Source organism: Sebastes umbrosus, chromosome 12 (assembly GCF_015220745.1).
Source record: "Sebastes umbrosus isolate fSebUmb1 chromosome 12, fSebUmb1.pri, whole genome shotgun sequence".
Taxonomy (NCBI): Eukaryota; Metazoa; Chordata; class Actinopteri; order Perciformes; family Sebastidae; genus Sebastes; species Sebastes umbrosus.
Genome location: NC_051280.1, coordinates 22,659,283 through 22,682,801, shown reverse-complemented (window position 1 = coordinate 22,682,801; position 23,519 = coordinate 22,659,283). Strand labels below are relative to the sequence as shown.

Genomic DNA, 23,519 nt, shown 5'->3' with positions numbered 1-23,519 from the left:
TTTCTCTGCAGAAAACTCCTTGTTTATGTATGTTGAAACCCAAATTGTTTTTATATGTGGCAGCTGTGACATTCGCCATGTCACTCTCTGTCACAGACTATATTTAGAAAATTGGAGAGGATGAAATCAGTGAAAGTAGCCTCCAAATAACAAGCTCTCTCTTAGTCTAGCAGAGTACCCTTAATGTTCCCTGTCCTTCAAATCACGACTGGCAAGGGTAGTTTTGCAGTAGCCATGGGCTAGTGAGGATTTATCCTCACCATTAAATGACTCGAAGACCCACTTGTCACGCAAGAAACTAGGCCATACTGCAGCTAATGAGATTTACAGTGCATTGAAAAGGAAGATGCGTGGGAGTGACAGAGAGGGGGTTAGCATTTAGGGAAATCCATCTGAAAAACTGCTGTATTTAAAAAAAAATATTTTTTTTATGAATGCACAGTCACAATCCTCCCTGTTTATTCTGTGCTTTCATAACAGCAGAAACACACAAAGACGTTCATAATGAGTGTACCTTGATAAGGAATTGATTTGTGAAGAGGTCCTTCAGCCAAATGTTGAATAATCCTCTCTGCTCAAACAGCTGATATCTGCATTTCAAAGCAATGTTAGCATGAACAACATTTAAGAAGATATCCTCATTTTAATATATCCCATCTCTTCTTTTTCTAGAAAGAACTGAGTCTTCCTCGCAGGGGAAATGTGTAAGTAGGATATTATTAACTGACTTATTCTGTGTGTGTCTCTGTCTGCTTTTGCTTTTCCCCCCTCCTCAAACCAGACCAGCCAGGTGCCTGTCAATTGTCAGTTTTATTGTGCACACATGCCACATTTCACACCAGTTGACATTTAACTTCTGAAGCTGGTAACGGCTTGAAAGTCAGAGCAGTCTCACCGCTCGGACAGGTTTTTTACGTAAAAGAGGGAGAGCAGAGATGGAGGTGAGGTGCAAACATCTCTGATGTGATAACAGTGGAAGAGTTGAAGTCTTATTGTGAATATACATTGAATATCTGAATCATTTTCCCCATTTTGCTACAGTAGAGTTAATCATTTGGTGATTAAAATATGTGAACTGAGCAAACAAGCTGAGCCAGATTAACTCAGCCGTGTTTGTTTTATGTAAATCTGCTTCCTCTCCAAAATTCAAAGGTAATCACCTGATGATTAACTTGACAAGATCATATCAAGTTATAACAACAGAGTGACACACACGAACAGCGTGAAGGAACCTGCTTGTGAGTTTCCTTTGCCCCAGATCAACCTCTTCACTGTCTTGAACCTGTTCAGGGACTTTCCCTATAGTCTTTAGAGGAGAAATCACACCGGGTCAGTCTCACCCTCTGTGAGTCAGAGGAAATAATTAGAATCACGAGGAACTAACAGCAGATCAGGTGACAGATTTAAATATTTTAAAGAGTTAAAAAAACAAACAAGGGAATTGTCATTGTTCATGGAAAGCAGTGTTTCTCTGTTGCACCCTGAGTGCTTCAATATAATACTAATATGTTATTGATAAAGGTGAATGGTTTCTCTTAGAACAATTCACTCAAATATTTCAGTAGGGACTTGTAGTGTGTCTGTGGAAAAGTTCAATGATCTCAGTGTTAACAGAATGGTGTATTTTAAACTGTAGCTAGCCTAGCAGGGCTGGATTAAACCTGCAGTAGGCTGAATATTTTGGGTATCATTTGGCAAAAAATCCATAATAACCTTTCAATATATTGTAATTCAAGTGTTCTGAGAGAAAACTAGACTTCTGCACCTCCTCATGGCTCTGTTTTCAGGCTTTAACAAATCTAGTCCGTGACGGGAGACTTTGGCCAATCACAGGTCATTTCAGAGAGAGATCGTTCCTATCCAGCGCTGTTTGAACGTTTGACTGGAGTTTGCATGTGATTGACAGCTGCTCAGAGACGGCAGGCTCCAGCTCTGCTCTGATTGGTTGATTGGAGGACACAGAGGAGCATGATTTATTTCAGATTACCTGTCTTGTGCACTACTGTCAGGATGTAGCGACCGTCTTATAAAAAAAAAATGTTTTAATCATATTTGCTCCATTTCTACCCACTGCAGCTTTAACTCACTAGGGGCTACATTAGCTGTGGGCCCCATTTTGACCCTCTGTTTGCATTAATCACTTAAGAAAAGGAAGCACATAACTCATCCCCAAACAAATGTAAATCAAATACGTGAAGGTCTGCATAAATTATAATATATTATTACACGGCTTTGTTGAATACTCGATTCTGATTGGTCAATCACGACATTCTAGGGTCTGTTATTTCTTTATAGCAGACCGTTGCTCTGGGTAGCAGACCGTTGCTATGGGCACAGTTCTGATGTCGGACACTGGTGGACTGTTTTGTGTCAAATTGTTGATTTCTTAAGTAAGTAGCTGTGTAATAAGCAGGATAATGTACAGCTACTGTAGCGGGTCATTGTTGTGAAAGAATCCCCTTCAGGGCAATGAAAAACCCCTCCGCTTTGCAGCAGGGTGTGGCATCGCCCTGTTGGGGTTTCTTAACTGTACATTATCCCTTATGTATAACCCTGCTTGGGAAACTGTTGCGAGGTTGCTGAAAAGGAGGCTCCGACTGATTTGTTGAATCTCAGATCCAGGAGGAGCAATGCGGATTTCATCCTGGTCATGAAAGAGTGGACCAGCTCTTTACCCTTGCAGGGTTACTAGAGGGGTTATGGCAGTTTGCCCATTCAGTCTGCATATGTTTTGTGGCTTGGAGAAGGCTTACGACCGTGTTCCTGGGGGGGTCCTTATAGACCGTTCCATTGCCATTCTGTTGCTAGAGCAACAGCTTTGGTCCAAGTTTACTTCCTGTCAGCTACTGCATTGGTAAACATTGGAACAAGAAAAACAAAGGGACCCATTTAGAATGTTTATGTTGTCAAGTTTGAAAAGGTCTATACAGCCGGAGTGAGAGCTGTGTCTGTATTCTAGGGAGGAAGTCAAACACGTTTGTTGGGCTCCTCCAGTTTCTGTTTGGGATTTTCATGGATAGGATCTCAAGGTGCAGCTGGGGGGAAGTAAATGCCCGGTTTTGGGAACCTGAGAATTGCTTCTCTGCTCTTTGCAGATGATCTCTGTTGGCTTAACCTTGGGTGGAGCCGCCGCGCCCTCACATCAAAAGTAGCCAGTTGAGGTGGTTTCAGCATCTGATAAGGATGCCTCCTGGGTGCATTCCTCTGGAGGTTTTCCAGGCATATCCAACTGGTAGGAGAACCAGAAGAAGCTGGAGAGATTATAGATCTCATCTGGATTGGGAACGCCTCGGGGTGCCCAAGGAGGAGCTGGAAAACGTTGCTGGGTAGAGGGATGCCTGGACTACCTTGCTTGCTTAGCCTGCTGCTACCGTGACCCAGAAAATTGATGATTTCAGTTTTATCATAAATAATGTTTGAATTCTTGGGGACATGTGCTGCACAGTCCTTGAAATCCATGAAAACTTTTAATTAGTTTTTTTAATTATTATTTATAAATGTATAAATACAAAATCAGTATACAGGGGACAGTATATAATTAAAAAAAGTAACAAAACAAAACAGCCAGGGGTACAAAACACTAGACAAAATATTATGAAACAAACAAGAAGCTAAAATGAAACAAGAATTTAAATGAAACCTGCAGTAGGCAGAGTATTTTTGGTATCATTAGGCAAAAAATCCATAATAACCTTTCAGCACATTGCAATTCAAGTGTTCTGAGAGAAAACTAGACTTCTGCACCTCCTGATGGCTCTGTTTTCAGGCTTTAGAAAATCTAGTCCGTGATGGGAGACTTGGGCCAATCACAGGTCATTTCAGAGAGAGAGCGTTCCTATTGAGCGTTCCTATTGAGTGTTCCTATTGAGCGTTCCTATTGGTTGTGGTTGCTTGGTATTTCCTCAACTGATCTCAACATGGCTGCCGGGTCACAAACTTTCTCATTTTACAGCTAAACAGTACACTACAAGATGTTTCTGAAAGCATTTGAGGTGAGAAATAGGCATTACAGCAACAGAATATTAATTAATATTTGATCAGCGCTGCCTAGTTTGACCGTTTGGTCGCAGTTGGCGAGTGATTGACAGCTGCTCAGAGACGGCAGGCTCCAACTCGGCTCTGATTGGTGGTTTTCCTCCGGTCTGTGAAATATTGCAGATGCCATTAGGAACACCGGAGGACATAGAGGAGCATGATTTTTTCACCTTACCTATATACTGTTCAACTGTCAGGACATAGTGACCGTTTTATAAAAATAACACATTTTTTTTTAACCATATTTGCTCCATTTCTACCCACTGCTGCTTTATTGACCTTTTTGTTATGTACACATAGTTTAACATCCTTCCCTAAAACACCAAAACAAGGTTTCTAAATTTACATTTAGGAATAAAATATTTTTGCTAGGATTATCATCAAATTTAATTACAAAAAAATATTTTTCTTCTTTTTTGAAGAAGACATTTACATTTATAGATGTTTTAAAAGATATAAATAAGCAGGTATGTAACCGGAGTTTGTATATAATAGTATATACAGTATATAATACCGTATATATAGTATATAGAATTGAATTGAATAGATCGGACCCATTGTCACCGATATGCGATCCAGCTATTTGAGTCAGTATCGGCCCGATATCCGATCCAATATCGATGCGTCCCTACAAAATATACCACATTTGAACAAACTAGGGCTGTCCCAAATACCATTTTTTTGCCTTCGAAGCTTCGGTGAGAAATATTCAAAGGTATTCAAACCTTCGGGACAGTGGCGCTGCCGCACTACTGTACACACATTCACCTCCACACACAACAAGCGATATCCACCTGAGAATAAATAATAATAATTAATGTTAAATATGAATAGTTAATAATGTTGTGGGATTATTCCTTATTTCATGGGCTATTTTGGGATTTATACATTATTATTACATACTTCGAAGCATTCGAATATTGATTTGGAGGTCGATTACCATAGCAACGGTAGAAGTTTCAAAGCAATTGGGTCAGCCCTAAACAAAACTGGTCCAACCAAGTGGAGCACTGGTTGCAAGTGAAACCAACCAGCAGGCAGAGGGAAACCCAAGTTTCATCAAAACAACACAAACAGCAGCCTCAAAACCTTGAATCCAAAGTTTCATCAACTGCTGAACCAACTCTGTGTCTCAAATGTCAAACCGAAATAGGTACCTTAACCCTTTGCCTTTGGTCGTGTCATAAATTACAGAAGTACTGGTCTGAAATATTATGTGAAATGGAAAAGATATTTGATAAGGATTTAGAAATTAATCCAATGTCTTTGATTTTAGGAATCCCAAGTACAAATATAATTATGCAGCCAACAAAAGGTTATATAACATTCTTACATTTGCTGCTAGAAAAAAATATATTACTACAATGGATCAGTGATAAGAAACCTTCTGTTAAAGGCTGGTGAAAAGTGATATTTGAGATGGTCCCTTTGGAATATCTCACAAATATTCTACATGCCAAAGTAGATCAGTTCCACAATATATGGCAGCCCTTTCTGAATTATATTGGACCTGATCTCTCCTCCATTATCTCACAAGGAGTCTCTTGAACATGAACTCATATATCCTGTGACTTCCCTGCACTATGGACTATTTCCTATGACCTGCTATATACATTTTTTTATCTGAGCTGTACCAGTGTTTGTTGCTGTTTTGTTTTATTTATTCTTATTGTGTTTGTGAAAATAAGAAAACCCAATAAACATATTAGTGGATATGGGATTTATACATTATTATTACATAGCTGTATATTAAACAAAGGAAGCATTCGAATACTGATTTGGAGGTAGATTACCATAGCAACGGTCGAAGTTTCAAAGCAATCGGTTCAGCCCTAAAAAAAACTGGTCCAACCAAGTGGAGCACTGGTTGCAAGTGAAACCAACCAGCAGGGCAGAAGGAAACCCAAGTTTCATCAAAACAACACAAACAGCTGCCTCAAAAGCTTGAATCCAAAGTTTCATCAACTGCTGAACCAAAAACAATCTGATCATTGATTGTCTGACCTATAGATCCGCTTGTGTTGTTGACGTGTGGATACAGACTGTGTTCATCTGTGGTGATGGATCTTTAATGTAACCGGAGCTTAAATGCTTGATGTTACTGGAAATACACAATTCCTCAAGTCTTCTTTCTGTTTTGTTTTTTTTATTTCAAAATTACAGTATACATAGTAACAGCAGAAAATATTAAAAACATTTAAATATAAAATAAGAATAGCAAAAACATAAACTAAGAGCTATAACAAACATGAAAGCAAAAAAAACACACAATGAAAATAAATAAATAAGTAGATAATAATAAAAAAGAACCACGCGAGAGTATGACAATAATTTCACTTAAAAACATTAAAGATATTGCATACATTCATTGTTTTCATTGCTTTTTTGTTATGTGAGGAAAAAATTGTTGATAGATATTGTTATATCGCTGCCTTACTCCTGAATTAAGCAGGGATATTCGAATTGAATCCAATAACAGGGACCACACGTCTGCTGCTTAGCGCGTTCTCTTTATTTACCTTTTCCCTAGACATGACAGATATAGATCCATTTCTTTCATAAAAACAAAGAAGTTTTTTTTTTTTTAGTAAATTTACACTTGGGAATGTGGAACTTTGTGAGAATTAAAATTAAATTAATAATTAAGTGTCTTTGTCACTGTAACCATAGCAACCAAATATTTCTATAGTACAATGCAAAAAATCTGAGAAAATGTTAACAAGTATAAAATGATTGATTATTATAATTATTATTTCTGTTTTATTCTCAGAGTGGTTTCATTTGTGTGTTTTTTTTGTCCTCAACATAAATATGTCAGACAGTCCTTGAAGGCGTCATTAGTCCCCTCCTCCCTCCGGCGCGCGGTGCTGACGCGGCTGCGCGGTGGTTGGTGCGTTGCTGCTGGAAACTTTGTATCACTCAGAGTCTCTTCATCTTGGCCGTAGATATCACTCGATAATGTCACATCCAGCAGATCACGGACTGTTTGGGACATTCAGCCGGTAGCAGAGGAAGAAGAAGAAGGTAGCAGAGAGCGGACATGGCTGTAGCAGTCGCTCATCATCATCCCCGAGCTGCCTGGTTGGTCTGGGTCAGTTTGTACCGGAGATAAATGGAGTTTCAGCCGCTGTACACTGCGTACTGGCCTAACAACCTCCACCTCCTCCACCTCCTCTACCACCTCCAGCAGTAATAACAACTCCTCCAGAGAAAACATGATGCTCCCACTCTAACAGTAGCACCGTTTCCTCATATCTTGGATTGGATTAATCGGTCACCACCTACAACATCAACCATGTCTGACCAGAACTACTACTGGACCGTGTTGCCTAGCTACAAAACTAGCTTTGTGACTGGAGCCATGATGAAGAGATCAAAAAGGTAAAACCAGCCTGTTTTAGATTATAGGCTTTCTGAATGAATATGTGGACAATGCAGTCTGCTGCAAAACGTCTGCTCTGCCTTGTAGTTGTCATCAGCTCCCTGCAGAGCTGAGCTGAGCTGAGCTGAGCTGAGCTGAGCCATTCACTGTCTGACAAAACAGCAATTTGTTGAACGTTTATGTTGAGCTATTCACAGCCCGTAAACGCACCACAGTGTTTTATTTATTTTTATTTTTATTTAATTTTATTTAACCTTTATTTAACCAGTTAGCACCATAGTGTTTTATTTTTTATTTATTTTTTATTTAACCTTTATTTAAACAGATAGCACCATAGTGTTTTATTTTTTATTTATTTGTATTTAACCAGGTAGCACCATAGTGTTCAATTTATTTTATTTTTTTATTTTTTTTATTTAACCTTTATTTAACCAGGTAGCACGATAGTGATTTAATTTTAAATTTATTTTTATTTAACCTTTATTTAACCAGGTAGCACCATAGTGATTTAATTTTTAATTTATTTTAATTTAAGCTTTATTTAACCAGGTAGCACCATGGTGTTTTATTTATTTATTTAAAAAAAAAAATGATTTAACCTTTATTTAACCAGGTAGCACCATAGTGTTTTATTTTTTATTTATTTATTTTTTTTTATTTAACCTTTATTTAACCAGGTAGTACTCATTGAGATTAAGAATCTCTTTTTGCAAGAGAGATCTGGCCCAAGACAGCAGCATTTAAAACATACATTAAAGTTTCAGACACCACAACATAAATGCACAATTTCAAAATAAATACATAGCATAAAATCATAAAAAACACATTGAAATCAAGTGATTGAAGCCAACGTTAGAGTGAAAATATACAGAAACACAGACATCTTCTAGGTCTTTCATTAATGTTTGATATTTGGTGGCATTACCAGCACACACAGCTCTCCCACTGATAATAATGCCATTGTGGTGTTTAGTCTGTGTGTGTGATATAGCCCTACAGTACGTTTACTCTATGTGTCGGCTGCTAACATCCGCCCTAGTTTTTGTTTCCGACGGAGAAACGTGGCCATTGTAGAGTGTTGTGTTGTGTATGGGGGACTAGCAGACTGCATTGTCTGCTAGACCAGCTGTCGCATAAAGCGACACAACATAAAGTCCCAGCACGGATCGATACACTGATGTGATTAAGTAGGAGTGTAGATGTGCTTTTTATCTGCGAGATAAATGTAATCAGCCCTCACAAAGTAGAGCAGTAAAATGTGCCTTCCATGTGTGTCTTTGGCTATCAGTGAGTTCATAGTGAGCTAATCATAATTTATGGCATTGTTAGTTCTTTTGTCCCAATATTTCTATAGTGAAATGCTGCTGTCAATGACATAAACTGCAACACCCATTGCTAATGTTGTGGAAGAAAGCATCTCATCTTTTATGCATTAATATAGGCTTAGTTTTTCCAACTAAGTGTTAAAGCTGCAGTAGGCAGAATGTTTTCAGCATGATTGGGCAAAAAATCCATAATAACCTTTCAGCATATTGTAAAGTTTTCTGTGAGATAACTAGACTTTGCACCTCCTCATGGCTCTGTTTTCAGGCTTTAATAAATCTAGCCCCTGTGACGAGAGACTTTTGTCAATCACAGGTCATTTCAGAAGGAGAGCGTTCCTATTGGCTGTTCATTTAATGGAGGCAGCTGTCAATCACTCGCGAACTCCGATTAAACGGTCAAACTAAGCAGCGCTGATCAAATATGAATCAATATTCTGTTAATGTAATGTCTATTTCTCGCCTCAAATGTTTTCAGAAACATCTTGTAGTGTACTGTTTAGCTGTAAAATGAGAAAGTTTTGTCCGGCTGGTGGGCGGTGCTTGGTATTTCCTCAACTGATCTCAACATGGTGGCCGAATCACAAACTTTCTCATTTGTGGAGGACACAGAGGAGCATGATTTATTTCAGATTACCTATCTCATGCACTATACTGTCAGGAATGACAGTTTTATAAAAAATAACTTTTTTAATTCATATTTGCTCTAATTCTACCTACTGCTGCTTTAAGTCTAAGTATCAAACTATCCACTTCTTTTCCATGTAGCTTAGGAACATGCATCAATCATGTAACCCATTCAGCACAACGTGACGTTGAATGGAGCTCAGTCAGTGAATAAATGCAGCCCTTCACCATCAGCAGACATGTGAAACATGCAGGCCTGCTGCATCTCAGTGGCCTACATTCATCATGCTACATGGCTGCCTGCACGGTCCCTACAAACCTCTACTGTGTTATAGTCCCAAATATGAGTAAGCTTATCACTGCCATGTGTTGATAAAGCTCTCTCGTGGTCATGGTGTGATACAGTGATGCTTTCATGCCATTGTTTTCACCTGTGATAAAGGTGTCTGTTTACTTATTTTTCTGATAAGAAGAAGATGGTGCCCACTCGCAGCGTCATTCTGCGGTTGGTGTGTCGTTGAAGCCAAAGTCAGACATTTATTGGCTCTCCCTCCTCTCTGTTGCTGTGCCGTCTCTGCTGCCACTTTGAGTCCTTTTAGTATGGGGGGGCCATATACTGCACGAATCTGCGTCAGCATCGACCCAGAAACGTCAGGCTTTGTTGTTGTCTCAGCCCCTCCAATTATTTTTGGTCATTGCCAGAGAGAAAGAGAGATGGCATCGACATCTTCTGGATGAAACAGAGAGCATGATGGGATTACTTCCAGTTTAGTGTGGAATGTAAACAAAACTGAGCCCAAATTCTATCCTGTATGAGGACATTGGCACACATAGAGTGGCATACAGAGGCCTCCAGGCACCGTATATGCACAAATATGCAGGAATTGGATAAAATCATGTTTGAAATTGAAAGTAACTGCATCTTGATTCCACTGGCATCTATGTTGGTGAGTCATGCTCAGAGAAATGTCACCTAGTAGCATCTGCCAGCTTTTAAACAGGTCATCACTTTTATATTTCTTAAGAGAAATGTTTCCTTATAGGAGCGCAAGGAAGTGATTGACAGATTTTTTCATTTGTCAAAAAAAAGCTGCACACTAGCAATGTTAGGAATTCTAATAAAATATTAAGGATGAACCAATCCGACTTTTTCAGTCCTGATACCAATACCTGGGCCTTTTGGTATCTGCTGATACCGAGTACCGCTCTGATACCAGTGTTTAATTAACAAGCTGTATGCCTCGCTGTGTGGAAGTGACTGGGATCATTCTATTATGTGTAAGGCAACATCAGGCTTGACTTAAACATTGTTTTCCTAACTTTGTAAAACAAAATGTAACAAATAAATACACCAGCAACTTGGTAATAAAATCTTAAAAATTAACAGGAATTACAATTCAAGCGTAAAGATTTTTAATGCAGCAACAAATTAGTAAAAATTCCAGTATATAATACAAGGTATATAGAGTATATAGAATTGAATTGAATAGATCGGACCCATTGTCACCGATATCCGATCCAGCTATTTGAGTCAGTATCGGCCCGATATCCGATCCGATATCGGTGCATCCCTACAAAATATACTGTCCCAAATACCATCTTTTTGGGCTTCGAAGCTTCAGTGAGAAATATTCAAAGGTATTCAAACCTTCGGGACAGTGGCGCTGTCGCACTACTGTACACACATTCACCTCCACGCATAACAAGCAGCGATATCCATCTGAGAATAACAAATAATAATAATTCATGTTGAATATGAATAGTGAATAATGTTGTGGGATTATTCCTTATTTCATGGGCTATTTTGGGATTTATACATTATTATTACATACTTGTATATTAAACAAAGGAAGCATTCGAATACTGATTTTGGAGGTCGATTACCATAGCAACGGTTGAAGTTTCAAAGCAATAGGTTCAGCCCTAAAAAAAACTGGTCCAACCAAGTGGAGCACTGGTTGCAAGTGAAACCAACCAGCAGGCAGAGGGAAACCCAACTTTCATCAAAACAACACAAACAGCAGCCCCAAAAGCTTGAATCCAAAGTTGCATCAACTGCTGAACCAAAAACCACCTCATTATTGATTTTCTGACCTATAGATCTGTTTGTGTTGTTTACGTGTGGATGCAGACTGTGTTCATCTGTGGTGATGGATCTTTAACGGCGTGGACAGTATGTTATGCCTGCACAGTTATGTCATCATGGGAGTCATTGAGTCCACATGTTACTTTGCGTCATTGTATAACATTAACCACCAGCCATGGCTGTTTTTATTGGATCAGGTGCTCCCACTGGTTCAAGCGCAGCTCTTTCCAGATGTTTCCCATCTTACTTCTCACATGAAAATACTTCCAGACACAGGAGACATCATCAAATCATCATTGATACTTTAATGTAATACCTCACCACATAGTCCGTACTCCTCAGTATTCACAGGATGTTGATTTATGTTTGGTATTTCCATCATTTCGGTAACTCCTGTAGTCAGAAACACTTTTATTTTCCTACATTTAAGAACATAAAAAATGTGACCTGTTTAGTGTTTCGCCAAAAGGAACACACAGTGCATACTTTCTGTGTGTGTTTATATATTTACATACATATGTTTGTAGCTATGCGTGTATATGTGTTTGTATAAACACCATCACTAGTATCATTATCAGCGGCCCTCCTTATCGCGATCAACAACTCAAGTTTATAGGTGGACTCTGTTTTATTTTACCTGACTGTTTACTGCACTGATAATAAAAGGCCGTTGCTGAGTGATTGTGTTTGTTAATGTTTTCTCTCTGCCGTTTGTTTTGCTCCTCTCACAGTTCCCGTAACAACAAGAGAAGGAGTTTGGCTGTCGGGACCCCGTCGCCCACGCTCTCACGACCTCTTTCACCTCTCCCACTTGCCACAGGTACTTGTTTGTGGTTCTTTTAGTTGCGTGTCTGCTCGGCTCAGTGCATGATACTGTTTGGCAGACTGGAAGCTAATTACATATGCTTTACACAGACATGGAACACAGACAATCGTGTGAAGATGGAATGAGGAGATGCACCACATTAGCTTTTTTGTTTAGTATATGCGCCTTCAGCCTAATTTTATTCACAAGACCAGCACTGGTTTCCCTCTGATGTGTTCATCAAATTGCTGTCGGATCATAATGTGCAAAAGACATACACTAGTTTTCCTCATGATGATGTTTTTTCATGTAGCTCCCTCCAGGCTACTCATTCCTTCATCCAGCTGCATAAAGTGCTACAGTGGAGGCTCATTCATTCTCTGCACCCATTTAAGTGTCTCAGGGTGTGGCAGTGCTTTGCTGGCATGAAAACCCTTAAATGACCCTTTCAATAGTGTGTGGTGTGGGGGGATCAACAACAGGAGTCTCTGCTGAAATTGAGATTATTTGATTAGGCAGGGAAGAGGCCTAGTTGAATGCTGCGGGGGTGTTACTGTAATTAAAATATTTGGTTTCAGGTTGAACTGTGAAGTAAAATAAGTTGCAAACTGATCATGTAAAACAAGGGGACAGCTAGTGGAATGTTTCAACATAGAAATAGTCATATACGTAGGTTTATATCTGCTCATTTTCAAAGTTGAATTGTAACTGTAACATTTTTTGTTTCCTCAGCTGGCAGCAGCCCTTCAGAAAGTCCCAGAAATGTCTCTGCCAGCACCTCTGCCAACTTCCAGTTTGCCCGCAGGTAAGAATGAACTCAAATGCTTTTCTAATATGGAGTTGTTCTAAGGCACATGAGCTCAGCCACATTACCGCAGTAGTAATTTCCCTACCTAATACAATAGCTGGAAAACTGGTAAGACTGAAACAATGCAGTGAAGATGCCTGGAATAAATGCACGTTTTTACTAGGGCTAGGGGTATTGGCAAGAATGTGGCGATACGTTATGTATCATGATACAGGGGTTACAATTCAGTATATTGCGATAGTGTAAGCAAGGCGATTTAAAAAAAATGCTCTCTCACTGAAATGACCTGTGATTGGCCAAAGATATTTTAAAGCCTGAAAACAGCCATGAGGAGGTGCAGAAGTGTAGTTTTCCCTCATAGCACTTGCATTACAATATGCTGAAAGGTTATTATGGAATATTTGCCCAATGATGCTTAAAACTTTCTGTTTACGACAGGTTTACATAAGAAATAAACGCCAACATTTCCTAGCAAGGTTAATGCTTTACCAATCCAAAACCAAAAGTTAACCAGAGCACCAATATTTTCACTTATTTTTAGCTGAATACAATAAAAAAACATGCTAAAAATAACCTAAGAAACTTGGTTTTGGAGGAAACTGAGTTGCATGAATAATGAACATGCCCTGGCTTGTTCCTTTTGCCCCTGTAGTGGAAATGAGGCAATGGAGAAGTAAGTTCGACCAGCTGAAAAGCCCCAGGGCCACTCGCTGGACATGGGCCTTGGCGTTTGTCAAGCCAATTAAGGCAGCAAGCCGTTGCACACACTCATTACTCTGGGCTTCTGTGATTATGGGGAGAAATTGCAAAGCTTGCCCTCTCATCATGCTCCTTGCAACTATAGACTCGCTGGGGTTTAGAGGAATAGTAGCTTTAACTGGCACCCTCGTCCAGTAGCAGAAAACAGTGTTCTGCTTCTCTCCCACCGAATGTACTCTATGCTGCTTATCTCAAATATCATGTGTTGTGAATTAGCATTTAATGTTGCAGTGCAGTGCGGCGTATTGCACCATAAGCTGGAGGATGGAGAGGGGGAAGCCTCCTGATAGAATTGCCTGCATGACTCATCTAAATTTATTGAGACTTTTTAAGCTGCCGGTGTGGAGACAGATGCTGTGACTGCACTTTTGAGAGCTCCGCCGGGTTTATTTGTTATTCACACAAGCTTTATAGCCCCGCTGTTTGTGCAATTATTTTGTCATATCAAACATGGAAAAGCCAGACAAGCAATATTTGGCATTCATGTAAAGAATAAATACATCTTTTTAATGCAAAATGAAGGAATAACATAGTAAGGAACCACCTCAAGCATATAGCCGCAGCTCCCTCTTTACCATTAAAGATGCTTTTTTTTTTAACCTTGGGATGTGAGGACCGCCAACACGTTTTTTTCTCCTTTTACACCCCAGGCATTGATTCCAGCATCGATTCAAAACCTTGTTTTTAATCTTCTCCCCTCCCTAAGCCTTGCAGGACCTTAATACAACAACCTAGCATCAGTAGTAAGGCGTTTAATGACACATAGCGGATGACATACATATCGGATATGAATGAACCAGATGAGAAAACAACACACACGTCTTATTATTCGCCCGACTAATCCTCAGATCTCAGCCACCATCCAATTTCATTGTGTCACCCCTGATTTAGCTGCATGTCCCCCAAGAGCCGGTTTGTGAGAGAAAACATTTGACCATCCTTGTCATCACAGATTGAATCAGTGAGGGAAATTGGCACACGTCCTTTGAGTGCCATATTAGGTGGGAAAAGCAGGGGGACAATGGAAATAGAGGCGCTGTTACACGTGGAAATTTCACACATAAATTCACATTGTTAATGCATTCTGTTGGTGTATGTTTGTGTGTATATAATGAGTCACGAGTTAAGTGTCTGTGGGTCTCAGTGCTGCAGTGTGATGGCAGCTTGGCAGGTATTCAGCAGCAGACTGCCACTGGCTGCGAGCTGTGACAGACAAACAATGCTACGACTCTGACAGCCAGACTTACTCTGTCACTCTCATTAAACACTGTTTATTTTCTTTCTCACTTTGTGTCTCCGCCTGCCCCTCTTCCTCACTCTTTTTCTCCATTTGTGTCTTCCTCCTTTTTTGTGCATCTGTGTAGCCAACTGGCCCGCACTGAAAGGTAAGAAAACGACAATCTGGTGTCTCTTCTTTTTATCAACACACTTGTTTCAAGCATCAGATCTTATCGCTTTTAACTTGCATGGGCAGATTGCAGGTGTAAAAAGGCGAAGCTTTGAAGTTTGGAGCAAGTCAACAGGATGTGTAGGTTTCCTATGTGATAGGGAGAGCTACCGCTGAGCAGTCTGTCGCTGTTTTGTTTCTGCAGAGCGGACGGGCGAAGGTGGTCTGTGGCGTCGGTTCCCTCGTCTGGATACTGCACCAATGCACCCAGTTCATCAGTATCTGTAAGTCTCTCTCTGTCTCTCTCTGTCCTTGTCTGTATTTCCTTGCTGTCGTCAGTGGCAGTAAGGTCTGCCTCTTTCCTTCATCAGATATTCAACCTCTTTCCAAACCACTGCCATGGGACCATTTAGCTCCCCGTGTTACTTATACTCAGTGTATCAATCAGTTTACGGGGCCATGGTGTCTTGTAAGCTTACGGTGTTGACTGACTGGACCGTAAATCCCATCAGATTACACACACAGTGTAGGAAAGAAATCCACCTATAAATGCTTGTTGATTTACAGTAGACCCCGCTTTACAGTTATTTTATAAAAGGGCTCTGCTGCACCTGGACCATACTTTAGATGAGCTGTAAAAGTGGTGTTTTATACCTTATGACAAACTGATGGCAGCAAAAGACTGCAAGCATATTTAATATCTTGAGTAAAGTGATATAGATTCAGCTTGTCATATAAAAGTTTAAAGGCACACTGTGTAGCATTTCAGGGGATCCATTAGCAGAAATATAATCTATATATTATTATATACTGCATATAATATTCCTAACTTTGTTTTCGTTAGTGTATAATCACCTGAAACTAAGAATGGTTGTGTTTTTGTTATCTTAGAATGAGCCCTTCGTATCTACACAGGGTAACGGGTCCTCTTCACGGAGTCTGCCATGTTTCTACAGTAGCCCAGAATGGACAAACCAAACACTGGATCTAAAGTGGCAAAAACATAAGTGCTCCACAATGACTGAGCATAAAATAGACAACAAAGAGGTAGACAGAGACATTTATAAATGTATTTATTTAGACAGTTTATAGACATAGACTTTGTCTTTGGCGGAACGCCTTTGTAGCTGAGGGGTTACAGCGCGTCCCGAGTTTCATTCCAGCCTTTGTTGCATGTCATACCCTCCCCTGTCTCTCTCGCTCTCTCTCTCTCTCCACAGTCTCAGTCTCTAAAATGCCCAAAAAAATAATCTGTAAAAAAAAAAGAAATGTCTTTGGCTGTTTTGATCCAAGCTGATCACGCTGTTCTTGGTGAAGAAACAAAACTTCTTAAAAACCAGGGGGTGACCTGACCATTATATATTCAATTTCACTTCACACAGACCTTGTGGCGTCTGCAGAGCAAACGGTTGAGATCATTTGTTTAACCGATGCAAGTAAAAGACACTGAATACATTCTCGGAGGTGGGTGGAAAACTTCACACCATCACAACAGCGTTACTCGACAGTCTGGTCGACCATACTCTCTGCAGGCAGTTGATTTATACAGGAACAGCTGACTGGAAATTTGATGTTATCTACTTTAATGACTCAGTCATAACAGGATATATCCAACGATGATGCATCTCTCCATCATCGGCCCTTCATCGCACGTTCCTCTACAGACAGGAAATAGGCATGAATCCTCAGATTCTTTTCCCAGAGTTTTGCTGGAATGATTAATAGTAGAGATGGAGTGTTTTATACATACATGACAATTCAAATACACAAAATGTTACTGCCTGACTTAAAAAATAAACATTATTTTTAGTGGGAACACAACAAGAGTGATGTTGGTTAATATTTTACCATGTGACCATCCATTAAATAAATGACTTCATACCAAAACGATTTGAGCCGTACTCTGTGTAGCCCCTTGTAACCGAGGGAAAGTACAGGCATTATAAGTCTTATCTCTAAAATAACACGGGTCTTGTTGAAAAGCATGTGCTTCTTTTTCCTGGATGACATCACACGTGAGTAGGGACTGCACAGCGCTTCACATTTCCTCACGTGGCTTTTCCTTTCGGGAAAAGTCCAAATGGGGAGCCCAACTATTTATTGACGGTTTCTGCGTTGATTATCTTGAGACTTTGTCTAGAAAGTCATTACTGAAACTGCAGTTGGCTGTAAAAACAATACCCGTTCTCGTCTGTCACGGCTGTAATTTTGTACGGCCAACCACATGGCTCGGAGATGGTGAGGTCATTCCTCCCCACACAATGCCCCTTTTCAGGCTCGCTGTCAGTGAGGTCTTTATGCTTCTCTCGCTCGCTTCTGACACGTCTCTAGTTTCCTCCTCAGGGTATCTTTCTCCCCCTCTTTCTAGCCATTACTTTCTGTTACTCTGTGTGCTTTTCTCCCCTTTTCACGTTTTTCTCTCTCCGCCAGTCAGATGAGCCACTCTTCTTCCCTTTGCTCTTCCTCCAGTGAAACACAAGATCCCAGCCAGATGGGAGTTCTCATAAATTCCAGGCTGCGTGTCACACATTTTGTCTTGGAAAGAGAAAACTAAAGCATGCATGGCCAACACAACAGCCGTTGCTGCGTGCCTCGGGGCATGCTGCAGCAGGGAAGAAAAAAATCCTGCTTTAGGAGAGCAGAACACTGAAGCTCACGGACGCATTTTTTTTTAAAACTAAAGGGATCTTCTGCTTTACTGCGGCCTTTCTCGGCATGTCCTTGTTAAGTGTTACATCTAAATCAGATCTATAGTGGAGCATGAAAGCCTTTAAGTCTCTGAGCATTAACAGGATAATGAGTGAATGTGAGAGCAGTGTGTGACTCTCTTATTAGACGAAGGATGTTATATCATCAAAGCAGCAGAAGCACGGCCTGACATGGATACAAATGTGCAAATAAAAGAAGACGTAAAGAAGTATTTAGCCAGTATTATTGTTTTTATTACACATTTACAATATATTCCAGTACACTGACCTCTGTACACTATTCTTTCCCACTTCTCTCTTTTACATTCCCCATCTCTGTCTTTACCCCCTCCAGTCATCTTCTTCCCAGGAGTTATTGCACCAGTTGCCCTTCCAGCCCACGCAAGATGATCTCCACTTCCTGTTCAAACACTTCCGGAGCACGGAGAGTGTGGCGGACGAAGAGGGAGCGCAGGCCTCGCCCCCCGTCAGGCTCCGCTCACGCAGTCTCAGGTAGCCCTCGATTTGAATTATACAATAATTATACTGCGCAGATGTTTGTGTGGACTACACAAACATTTCTGTAACACTGCACTCCGCTGGGAGAAGTGATAATCTCATCAGATTAGTTTGTTTTGAATGGGAACCAAAGAGCCACGCCTCTGTTGTAGGTTAAAATGAGTGAGGATGATGTCATGAGGCATGGCACTGAAGTCCAGCATTGCTTACATCTCTAACATTCATTTATGAAAAAAAATGATTGGCAGAATCACCTTTATTTGCCAAGTACGTGCGCACATACAAGGAATTTGACTCTGTTTTGCATCTCTCTTGATGTACTAACACAGAAATAGAAATAACATAATAGAAATATGAACAAGGTCAACAACGCTATACAAATAAAGGTAAAGAATAGGCAGGGCTGTTATGTACACAAGCCGTGGAAAAATAGGTGTTTACGTAAATACTATATAACTATATATAAAAAACACCAATGACCGACAATAAAATAAGAAATAAAACGTCTGTATACAAGTCAAGTGTTCTGTGTTGTCAAGTAGATTTTTTTAGTATGTCAGAAACCTTAGTATGAAACCAATAGTACGCAAATTGTGTACTATTTCCAGTGAATTATTACAGTATGCAACGCTGGACACTACGGTGGCATAAATATCCCACAATGCAATGCGGTAGTGACGACAATGTTCATAACAGACAGCTCTGTAACATCAATAACGCTTCAATTTAACTGTACGTATAAGATTTCACTTTGCTAGGCGCAATGTATAGTTTAAATGAATTCAGACTTTGATTCTGAGGTGGTTGGCACGGGTTACCATGGTTACACGTCTCCAACGGGCAAGGAGGCTCTCGGGAAGTGACGACGTAAATTACTGCTCAGTGCGTCCAAAAAGTTACATACTACAGTTTATTCATGCAAAAGTGTGTTGCATGAGAGTACACCTATTGGGTATGAAGTGCACAGTATGTGATTTCAGACAAAGCCTGTGAGTGAGAATGAAAGGGGAGAAAATAAGTAATGGCTGCCATTTGTATTTTTCATTATTGAACCAAAGTTTCTTCTCTGCCATTGTAGTTATCCTGTTAGCTTACATTTACCTGTCAGTTCTTTGGCCCAGCCAAGAGCCATGTCTAAGCATAGCTGCAATGTGATGCTGCTGCTGCTCTTCCTCCACTGTGCTTGGAAACTTCTGCTGCTCTACCTGAAGATGCTAGCTGTGAAGCTCCTATAAAGACTACCACCTCCAGAAGCTTTAGGCATACAAGGAGCAGCAGTGTCAGCCTCCTGTACATCCCCCCCTCTATTACACAGCTGCTTACTCAAACATGGATTTGAAATAATAGACAAACTGTTAACAGTACTGCAACCACTGAAAGTTCTAACTGCAGTTAGCGTCCGTGTGCTACTTAGCAGCAGAGCTGTAGACACAAATGTAAACAAGCACATTTGGTGAGAAAGCTGCTCGGCATCAAACCAACACATGTTCCGTTACGTCTTTCATTTGTGATTAGAAATAATGGCATACTGGCTAGGGAGGATTTGAATATGGTGCGATAATTATGTGATGTGGTTCTGGGGGGGAAAAGCCTCTGCTAGTGATCCCATGGATGAAAATATAGAATTTCCTCATCAGTTAGCATGGCTGCTCTCATTAAACACTTAAACAAGCCCTCTAAATAGCTCTTGTGGTGGGGGGGGTTTTGAGGTTGCTGGGGACTTTTATAATGGGCTGGGGAGGGTGTTGGCAACATGTTGATGTGGTTGTTTTTTTCTGTGACGTGTCCCTGCCCATGCTACATACATACATACATACATACATACATATACATATACATACAGTACAGTATACAGAGTACCTACAACATATACATGTATATACAGTATATATGTGTATGTTGTAGGTACTCTCTAGATTAGTCTACTGTTCCAGGTATGCAGAAGTCAAGACTTACACTTACTGTACAAGAAGGTCTTTATCATTTATTGATTCTTAACACTTGGGGTTTCTAATTTCAAGTTGATGAGATAATGTGAAATAGTCCAGTATATAGTTAGGTCAAAACTTTTACAAGGATCTAGGCTTGTTAACTTTTCTAGTTTGGTTATAAAAGTTTATACACAGCAAAAATACTAAGGGTGCTTTCACAAGGCAACATTTAGGTTGTTTTAATCAAACTCTGGTGCGGTTCAACCCCTGGTGCGGTTTGTTTGGGCAGTTGCGAACGCAATAATCATACTCTGGTGCGGACCAAAACAACCGGTCCGAGACCACTTGCGAGGAGGAGGTCTCGGACCGCTTCCAAGCGAACCAACACACACTCACTCACTCACACATTTGTTTGAGATGGACACAGGTAAATGACAGGTTAACATGAGTGGGAGAGGACTGACTAGGACTTCTGCAGAAGTCTGATGTTTTTGCTTGACATCTGGGCAGAAGAAAACATACAGAAAACGCTAAATAAGGAAGAAGGAGAAGGGATTCCTGCTCACAGTAGATCACAGTAGATCCGCGATTCCCTGCATCTCAAGACGAAAAAGATAAATTTGCTCCTTCGTACATGACCCTCTGCAAATTATATTTTAATTTGGTCCACTTTAATGTGTGAAAGCGAACCGGACTAAACAGAAAATGAACCGAAAGTATCAATTTTCACTCTGATGGCGTGTGAAAGCACCCTTATGCACCCTGCACAGCGGCATCTTCTTTCAGATGCTCTGTTAATCTGACTCCTGATCAGTGGTTTACAGACGGAACATGAGATCCCACAAACCCTCTAATAATTCCACCAAAGAGAAATCTCCACCAGGGTTTTGACTTTTGTAATGCTATAAAAAACACATCTAATTTACTGCACGTATCGTCTGTGGAAATCCATGACTGACAAGTGTCTGTGTTGCTCTAAAATAGCTCCAGAGGGGTGTGTAAAGCGTTTCTTATTGCCCCCGAATAGTTCCCAAGGGGTTAACTGTTGCTATTGCCCTCAAATAAAACCACCGCTGTGCAACTGCAACTGTTGTGCTCGCCCAGAAATAGTAAAGTGCATGTCACATGTAGATATTGTTATTTGCAGTATGTGATGTATAGGGGCACCCGGGGTTACTATTTTTAACATGTGTGATGACAGTACATTGATTTGTAATGTGTGCGGACAGTTTTAAAGGTGCCCTCTCGTAACTGAAGCTCCGTGCACACAACAGATGTTGTCATGGATACGGCAGATGAGAACCTGATCTGAATTACATTAGAGTAATAGTCAAACATGCTGTGTTTATGACCCCGGATGGCAGTAAACACTTTCAGTCAAACATTTGCAATGTGCTTGAAAGAAATTGATAGATTTTGTGTAGCTTTAATATGACAGGTTTTGAGATTGACATTGTTTTACAGCCTCAATATATCACTGTTTAGTATTTCAACTTTAAACATACTACTGTCACTCCTCCATCCCCTGATCAGTTTTCAAATTTGTTCCATTATATGATTCAAATGTAGCATCCATAAATGATTACCTTTATCTGCGCAAAAATATGATATTTATTATTTGGTTGTATTTCTGATCTTTTTTTCTGTTCTTCTCTTTTACCTGGTTCTCCTCCAGCCCTGGACGGACCTGTGGAACATTTGACAATGAAATTGTCATGATGAATCATGTCTACAAAGAACGCTTTCCTAAGGTATATAGTTAGTGCTTTTTTCACTTTTTTCCTTGCCTTCTTTCTCTCTCCGACTTGTATTTACTTAACATCTTCAGTTTGCTAACGCATCTCCGTGCGAAAAGACGACCTACTGACGTGTGCATGAGCTTTTTTTACACCTGGAAACCAGGACAAGAGATTTTAATGCTCCTGGCAAAGTCGAAATCTTGACTCGGTCACCTTTGCGGACCGAGTTAAAAGAAACTGTGAATGCAATACTGCTGTCACCATTTTAAATGAAGTCTTCCATCTTGTTTGTTTCCCAGGCGACAGCCCAGATGGAGTGTCGGCTGCTCGACATCATCGCAGAGTTATCCCCGGGCACCACTCTGCCCCTTGCCGACGGTGTGCTGGGATTCATTCAGCACCAGCTGGTGGAGCTCGCCAGAGACTGTCTGGACAAGTCCCAGAAAGGCCTGGTCACCTCCAGGTACTTTGTTGAGCTGCAGGAGAAACTGGAGAAGCTGCTGCACGAGGTGAGTGTTTCTCATCTTTAAAAGATGTGTTTTTCTATCTGATTCTTGGACAACACACACACACACACACACACACAGTTTTTGTGATTGTTATTCAGCCATGTAACTGTTCAGCCAGTGTTTGTTCTTTCTAAGTCTGAGTGTCCATGTAGTGTTTTTCTCTGGCTGAAAAGCGTTGGCAGGCTTTCTGAAAAATTCAAAGATTTTCAACTAGAAGCGCTCGGAGTGGCCGCACATAAAAGTCAGAGCTATATGGACACTCAGCCTAAGACATCATCAGTGGATTTCTGATTGTTGGTAGCTCAGATTGCCCTCTGGGACATTGCATGCTAGACTGTAGCTTCACTGGACACACCGAATTGATTGGTTCTCATTCAGCGCTGTTTCCACTTCATTGGTCAGTAATTGTCATTTTATATCATATCTTAGATCTGTGCAGTGGTCAAGTGTTTGATTATATAATGACTTATTATATAACCTTTCCAGCAACTATTTTACCGCAGCACATGTCGCCTTCTGCAAAACAGATCACAGCTTCTGCTGCAGACTCAAATGACTTTCTCCTTTTAATCAGAAAGTTGGATAAATTGACATTAAGTTCATTTATCAGCTACAGTTAGTACAGTCGATGCGTTCTTGTGTTCATTCAGTCTCTTAGTAGCATAGTTTATCCTACAATACAACCGGGATAGACATTATTTTGTCTGTAATTTCCACTAAAGCCACATTTCTGTAATTATTCTTCCATCTTGCCAATAAAATGGTTTTCCAGCTTGGAAAGAGGGAGTTTATTTTAAGCAAATGGTCCCCGCTGTCACATGTTAAAATGTTTGAATATGTCCCTGCGCTTGCTAGTTCTTCTCTGGAATTATAATTTCTGTTTTGTAATGCTGTTTTTCTTTGCAACTTTTGGAAGATTATAC

General features: G+C 40.3%; 1 protein-coding gene across 5 annotated transcripts in view; it reads left to right on the top strand.

The window, feature by feature from the left end:
- mast3a (microtubule associated serine/threonine kinase 3a) overlaps positions 1-23,519 on the top strand; it is a 37,156-nt gene that overhangs the window by 1,089 nt on the left and 12,548 nt on the right. For 2 of the 5 annotated variants that reach the window (XM_037787160.1, XM_037787162.1), the window contains exons 1-8: positions 6,893-7,416; positions 12,184-12,272; positions 12,990-13,062; positions 15,189-15,209; positions 15,417-15,495; positions 18,254-18,411; positions 22,024-22,099; positions 22,387-22,596. In XM_037787160.1, the coding sequence (XP_037643088.1) occupies positions 7,331-7,416; positions 12,184-12,272; positions 12,990-13,062; positions 15,189-15,209; positions 15,417-15,495; positions 18,254-18,411; positions 22,024-22,099; positions 22,387-22,596 (792 nt within the window). In that variant the 5' untranslated portion in view covers positions 6,893-7,330. Of the gene's footprint in view, positions 1-672; positions 705-6,892; positions 7,417-12,183; positions 12,273-12,989; positions 13,063-15,188; positions 15,210-15,416; positions 15,496-18,253; positions 18,412-22,023; positions 22,100-22,386; positions 22,597-23,519 lie in introns of those variants that run through there. The other 3 variants (XM_037787164.1, XM_037787163.1, XM_037787161.1) reach the window with 2 other exon arrangements.